The sequence below is a fragment of the Poecilia reticulata genome, chromosome 5 (genome assembly GCF_904066995.2).
Source record: "Poecilia reticulata chromosome 5, P_reticulata-male-v2, whole genome shotgun sequence".
Lineage (NCBI taxonomy): Eukaryota > Metazoa > Chordata > Actinopteri > Cyprinodontiformes > Poeciliidae > Poecilia > Poecilia reticulata.
In genome coordinates, this window is record NC_088834.1 from 4,507,435 (window position 1) to 4,514,883 (window position 7,449).

The 7,449-nt window shown below is 37.6% G+C and overlaps 1 protein-coding gene across 2 annotated transcripts; it reads left to right on the forward strand.

The window, feature by feature from the left end:
- The first annotated feature begins 451 nt into the window (after positions 1–451).
- Positions 452–6,434, forward strand: LOC103464660 (glycerol-3-phosphate dehydrogenase [NAD(+)], cytoplasmic). 2 transcript variants are annotated; one of them, XM_008408903.2, is made up of 9 exons: positions 452–533; positions 1,795–1,996; positions 3,623–3,814; positions 3,919–4,059; positions 4,351–4,489; positions 4,860–4,972; positions 5,058–5,294; positions 5,368–5,474; positions 5,890–6,434. In XM_008408903.2, the coding sequence occupies exons 3-9, from the start codon at positions 3,707–3,709 to the stop codon at positions 5,984–5,986; spliced, it is 942 nt and encodes a 313-aa protein (XP_008407125.1). In that variant the 5' UTR covers positions 452–533; positions 1,795–1,996; positions 3,623–3,706; the 3' UTR covers positions 5,987–6,434. The 2 variants fall into 2 exon arrangements, with proteins under 2 accessions (XP_008407125.1, XP_008407124.1); XM_008408902.3 differs by having other exon boundaries at positions 3,637–3,814.
- The last annotated feature ends 1,015 nt before the right edge of the window (positions 6,435–7,449 follow it).

Consider the following 7,449-nt stretch of genomic DNA (forward strand, 5'->3'; position numbering starts at 1 on the left):
TAATAAAGGATATGTAAAAAAAATGTTTTTGTCTCCTCTTGTTTTAAATAATTATATGTCAAAATTTAATTACAATAAGATGTTTTAAGCTGACCTTCAGTTTAAATATCTGCTAATAATTCACTTTGATTTTAGTTTGACCATCAGTTCAAATTTCTTATTTTTCCAACTTTTTTGGAATTTCAATGGATCTCATGACAAATAGAAATGTCCTTTATTGTCCCACATTGGGAATGCTATATGGTCAAATACTATTCATTAGTTTATAGTGGAAATAAGTTCATATTTGGCCAACTGTATGACCTTAATTCACGCTAAGCATGGCTGATAAAAAATTTGGCCTTTAAATTTGATCAGTTACATCTTTATCATATTCTGTTTGTAGAAACATGACGGAGTGAGCGCTCTTGGCAACAAACTGTCTTTGTTATAAATGTATGCCGTAACCATGTCAACAAGAATTCAGGCAGCAGAAAGTAAACTGACTCGAACGTTCGGAATGTACTTTGTACGCTGGAAAACTTTAGTCTTTTGTAAGTATTTGTGTTTGGAAGAGACTTTTTTTTTTTCTTTGCTTGATAAGATGTAGAGCAGTGTACTTTTGAGTGTCGCATTAAGATTTATGTATGAGCTAGTAATGTATTTTTTTTGTTTCAGGTACAAAAAATTAAATCATATTCTAAAATAATCTTCACATATACCTTTAATTGTTCGCTGGCTATCCAGCTACATACAGCCACGTTGTAACTATATGTAGTTACGCAAGACTATTTGAAATGTATGAAAAAAAAATTAAACTGCAATGACAGATGTGTAAATACCAGCAAGGATGTAAACACTTTCTTTTCTGGGAGCTCTAAAGTTCAGACAGGAATTTCAAAATACTGATATAATAAAATAATGCACCAAGTCCATAATACGTCCTTACATTTTCAGGTTATTGCGTAATCTTCCGACTGCACTTCAACAATTGCAGCGAGGTGGGACCTTTTATTTAATTTTCAAACAAACATTCATTGATAACATGTTGTGTAATGCCTGCTTTAAAATGAGCAACTTAAAGGATGAATAATTATCAAGACTAAAAAAATCTAACAAAGATCATCCTTTAGCTGATGATCTACTTTACTTTGTACTTTGTGCACCATTGTATTTTAATTTTTAGATTTTAAAATTAAGGGGGAAAAAAACTTTTTTTTCTTCTATAGGATGTTATTTCTGGAAAATATGAAAAAAATATTTTCAACCTAAAGACAAGACAAAAGGCATTTTTTAAGTAAAATGTACATAATTGTTGTTATATCCATATTTGAAAACATGGATATACTTTTGCAGATTTGGAGGTTGCAGACCACTGTCTCAGACAGTTTAAATATTTACTGTACAAAGTTACCTGAGCTTCAAAGTGGAATTAAACTGGGAAGATTTTATTTTTTCTCTTGTCTTGATTTAAATCACTATCCTCTTAAAAGTCCAACTTGCTTGGCCAATGATCCAGGATCCCAACATATCTCCAAGGCTCCAATAACTTTCCAAACTGTGGTTTAAAATGTAATGGTGCACCTGCAATTTGTTTTATTTTTGCGTTAAATGGTAACTAGCTATTATGGGTTGGTGAAAGATGTAAAAGTTTGAAAACCGATTGATAGACTACCCGTCTCAGCTGTATGGTTTATTTTTAATCCAATGTGACCCAATCACATCTGAAGTGTAGTAATCATTCCCTGCAGATCATCAAAAGCATCAAAGCCTTTGTCTATAATTAAATGGGCTTTTCTGTATCTGGATCTCTAGACTGGCGCTGCTGTTCCAGTGCAGAGCCGTGAGAGGCGACAGATCAGACCAACCATAAGGAGAGGGAGTGTCTGGTATAACCCCAGTCTGCTCCGGACCTCAGTCCGTCCTCACGGCAGCAGCTGCAGGTCTCTCTCTGTGGGAACCCTTGGCAAACGATGGCAGCGCCAAAGAAAGTCTGTGTGATCGGCTCCGGTAACTGGTGAGTGGGAGCGTTCAGCGTTGCTTTAGTGCAAAATGTAAAGCTTAAACGCAGCAGACTGCAGGTGGTGGCTGCTGCTTCAGCACACAGCGAAACGTCTGGTGGATAAACACTAAAAAGTGAGAGAACTTGTGCAACTTTAAAAGCCGATAAATCATTAATGAAGTTCATAAACCCACCTGTCTTTTTTCAAGGCTGCAGACTGGACGTTCTCTGAGACTGCTGCTGAGTCAAACAAGACTCCCCAACTATAAAATATTTATTAAAGAAGCCACTTTATTAGTCTGCAGGACATGCTGAATCAGCCGACTAGTGCTGCTGATGCCCCTCAGCCTGTGTGACATTTAGTCAGAGCTGGATGCAACTCTGGAGCTACTTACTGCGTAGATATTTAATGTCTTAGAACTTCATTCTTGTTAGCTCTCACCCAGGCTCTCTAAGCCAAACCTCAAATATCTATAGCATTTCAATTATTAAGATAATTAAATTTAGATATTGTATAAAAGTTCTTTTTCATAATTAGTAGTCTCTCTGTGACCACTTCAAGGACACTTAATTATGATGTATAATTGTTATAGTAGACTTTTTTTAATGGTAACCCATTTGAAGTTAAAATCTTAGCATTCATTAATAATTAACTCAAGAATCTCAGGTCATTTTCTGAAATAAAATAAATATTAAAAAACATTTAAAGCTTTTAAATTCAAGTTACTTAGCTTCTCATTTCACCACATGAAACTAAAGCGGCAGCTATAGTAGTAAATTATGTGTTTATCTATTGTATCTTGGGCAGTTCTTTATCAAGTGTTTGATGGCTTGAAGAGGAAATAAGTAGTTGAAGCTGTAATTTCCTATTTGAACAGGAACGTTTTAAAAAATGCTAATCTGTTTATTAAAGAGGCGTTTTGACATGTTTTCTCTCTCTCCTGACCTCACCAAAAATGTATCTTAAATGGTCTAATGTAAAATGTCTACATTGACACAGTTATAGTTTTTTTTTTTTTTTAATGAAAGGACGACAGAGTTTCTTTTCCCATCAGTTCACGGTGAAAGTGAAAAGGAGAAAAAGCCAGTTAGGGATTCATTTTGTGTCAGAAGAACAAAGTCCGCTCTATGAGCTTCGATTAAAACAAACAGTAACAGCCGCTTCCACAGAGAAGACACACATGACATGATGCAGAATAAACATGCATGTGTAGTTTGACCAAGGTTTAAAATGAGAATTCACTTTTAATAGATAGTATATATCTTATATTGTCTGTTAACTTTGGAAATTTTGATTTAAATGTATGACATTGTGAGTTATTTGCTGGGGTGCATTACGTTGTGGTTTGGAATCCTGACTTTGGGGTTTTCTGCATGCATGTGACCCTGCAAATATAAATAGATTTAAAAAATAAACGGATGGATGCATATTTTGCTTTTGAAAGCCAATTTTCAAGTTGGAACTGTTGAAACTCCTAAAAATAACAGTGTAAAATCTCCTCAGTATTACAAATAAACAACCTGAAGTAATTTACTGAACCAAAGTGAGCTATTTGTCTTTTATTTGTACGCCTCACACAATAATTATTGACAGTTTATTTATACAAAAGCAATAAAATTCCATTAACAACATGATAACAGTGTCATGTCTTTAGGGGTTCTGCCATTGCCAAGATCATTGGAGCCAACGCGGCCAAATATGACAAGTTTGACTCCACAGTGAACATGTGGGTCTTTGAGGAGGTGGTGAACGGCCGTAAGCTTTCAGAGATCATCAACACGGACCATGAAAATGTGAAGTACCTGCCTGGTCACAAGCTGCCTCATAATGTGGTGAGCATGGCAGCCGACTGGCTAATGATGGGGCGGCTAGTCCACAGGGATTTCTGCTTTTGGCTGCGCTGTACAGCTGAAATTCCTTCTCTCTCTTTCACCAGGTGGCCGTTCCAGACTTGGCTGAAACTGTGAAAGGAGCAGATATCCTGATTTTCGTGGTTCCTCACCAGTTTGTTGGAAAAGTGTGCGACACCATCAAAGGTCACATAAAAAAGGATTCCATTGGAATGTCTCTCATCAAGGTCTGTCAAACCTTTGAGAGCAAAAGTTTTCACAGGCGGGAACTCTTAAGGCGTGGTGCGCCTTTTTCTGCTTCAGTTCTGAATGACGCAGAGATTATGAACAGATTGTTCATTTAAGTTCATTACTTGCCCCTAAATGCCCCTAAAACTCACAGCTAGGCCAAGAAGTGTAACATATATTCTTTATCACTTTAACTCTCTAGGAATTTTCTGAGTAAACACAGTAAAGATTCAGACCTCCTCTCCATTTTGTTTGCATGATGTTTGTTTTTGTTTTGTTTTTTGCTTCAGGGTGTGGATGCAGGCCCAGAGGGTCTGAAGCTCATCTCTGAGGTCATCCGGGAGAAACTCGGCATCACCATGACGGTCCTCATGGGTGCAAACCTCGCTAATGAGGTTGCTGATGAGAAGTTCTGTGAAACAACTATTGGTACTGATTTTATGATTTTAAACAGTCTGAATCAAGGCGTTTACATTTTTGTTTCATCCATTCTACTATTTCTTGTGTTTTATATGTTTTATCTTATTTCACCCACTGTAAAAGCACTGGAGAGTTAGTGTTTTAAAGGGTTATACAAATACATTTATTGTTATTATTTTGTAACTAAAAATCTTGCGCTTGTTAAAATTCAGCAATTAAACAAAGCAACATGAGTTGCTACTGAATCATTACATATTTTTGTCACCCTGGCGTTTGATTATGCAAATATTTTGTCATTTTGATATTACAAAAGATTCTGAAAAAAATAAATTTGCTGAAACTCAATGCTGCGTCTCTTACGTTTTCTGTGTTACTTCAGGGTGCAAAGACAAAGTATACGGACCACTGCTGAAGGAGCTGATGCAGACCAACAACTTCCGTGTGACTGTGGTGGAAGAGGCTGATGTGGTGGAGATCTGCGGTGCACTCAAGGTTAATCCTGTGGTAAAACACGTTGTTTTACCTGACTGATGCATAAAACACGCAGTGGAGAGAAATGGTTTTTAAATTCTCCCAGAACATCGTGGCAGTAGGAGCGGGTTTCTGTGACGGCCTCGGGTGCGGCGACAACACCAAAGCTGCAGTGATCCGCCTCGGCCTGATGGAGATGATCTCCTTCGCCAAGGTCTTCTGCCCAAACTGCCCCGTCAAGCCTGCCACCTTCCTGGAGAGCTGCGGCGTCGCTGACCTCATCACCACCTGCTACGGGGGGCGCAATCGAAAGATCGGAGAGGCGTTTGCAAAAACGGGAAAAGTATGGAGCAGCTTTCCCATCTCTGATTGTCTTTATTAAATTATTCAGTGTGACGTAACATTATTCTGTTTAGAGCTTGGAGCAGCTGGAGGTTGAGCTGCTGAACGGCCAGAAGCCTCAAGGTCCGGGAACAGCCATTGAAGTTAATGTAATATTGAAACAGAAGAACATGGTGGACAGGTAAGTTTGTCTTTAGAGGATGAGGTTCTCACAGGGAAATTTAAAAGCTCCAGAATCACAAGAAATGAAGGAATCAGCTAATTGCACTCAAGTTGTGACTGTACAATACAGAGTTTAGTAGAGAGCATGCATGAGACTTTACAGAAATATTTATGAAACAGAAACTGTGCTTTTTTGTTTCAGATGGAAAAACTCAGCTCAGTTGTTCCAGCATTAGTATTTATGCCCAGTATTAATAAAAAAACAACATACATTTTCCACTATTTTTTTCAGTTCGTATTGCGATACATTAATTCCTTTTGGAGAACAGCTCCAACATAGCAATAGCCCGCGCTGCATCCAATGCAATAATGTCAAACTGTTTCATCTCTATTAGAGTAAAACTCCCTTCTGTTCTTTCACTTTCTCCATTCAGGTTTCCTCTTTTCACTGCTGTATATGAGATCTGCTTCAATGGCCAGCCAGTCACAGAGTTCATCATGTGTTTGCAAAACCACCCTGAGCACATGTGAAAGACTCAATCCAGGACTCGTGGATGGACTGATTTATGGACAGACTAATTAGAGCTGCTTGACAACCAGGGTGTTGAAAAGTTTGGTCTGATTCTCCCTTCCAGGAATCGCTTTTTGGTCTACCACTAGAAAAATGGACTTGATTTGCCCTTTTCCTACCTGAGCTGCTGACAGAAGCATTTTTCATGTTTTGGTTAAATTAATGCACGGAGGATTTGAGTCTTAAACGTTTTGAAATTTTTTTGTCTTAAATTGGCAGATACACTAACAATAACCACAGTCTTACAAAACATAATAAATATCTCTTTTCTTTCATATATACGCTTCCAACGATAAAGAGAGAACAGAACACAAATCACTCACATTAAGTATTTTTCTCAATATCCAACAATAAAAGTGCCCAAAAATTGTACATTGTGTATTTTAGAATAAATAATTTAAATCTTGATAGCTTTGTGTTTCTTGCTGGTGAGCCTGCAGGCATGATGCACTCCATACACTGGAGGAGTAGCCTCACTGTAACCGGACCTGATTTCAGCCCGGCTGCCACTTTAAACTCTTCACCTTTACCATTTTCTAGAGCGTTGAGATCATGCCTTCGTTAAGTGCATGGTTGGTCTCAGTCTTAAGCCTCATAAGAGAATTTCTGCACTGTTCGCTTTGCTAACCCTGAATCTCCTTGAGTATTTCAAATGACAATTGTTCCTTGAGGTTCCAATCAAAGTATCCTTCTTCTGTCTACACAAATCATTTGTCACTGGCAGCTCATTTCCTCTAACCCTGACAATGGATCTTCACATAGACTCCTAATTTATACATCGCCAGATAAAGGGAAATGTATTTCAGCATGAGTAGTAGTTTTTTTTTAAATTATCATTCTATAATTTAGCATCTTTCTTGCTCACTGTGGTGATAAAATCAGTTGCCACTTATTTAACTGTCTCTCTCTGTATGACCCCTCGAATAGTTACTGAGTCAAGTGAGATCTCTAATAATAACCCAACCCAGAGGAGCAAATGTCCATCTATAATTAGAGAGCAGACAGCAATGCAGCTGCCTCATTCACATTTGTCAACAGAAATAGAGGGATGTTCTCCTCATTGTTTATCTCAAAAAATGTATGTACAATTTCAATATATGTGAGATTTCTATATAAAAATAGCAATTTACTACTACACATTTGGCGGGAAATGTTAACACTTTTTAACAGAAAACGTTACAATTTCTGGCTGTAATACAAAACTTGGTCACTTGGGGGTGCGAGCACGTCAATGATAGCCTACGACAACCCATAGTCATCCTTTCATGAGTTTAATACAGTGGTTAGTAAGATAACTTATCAGGCGGATCAAAAATAACAGAAGCTGCTCACGCATATTTGAATAATTCAAAACATAAAATATAACAACAGCTTGACTGCCGGAGTTAAACTGAGGTGAGAAGGAATCCATGCATGCACTGCG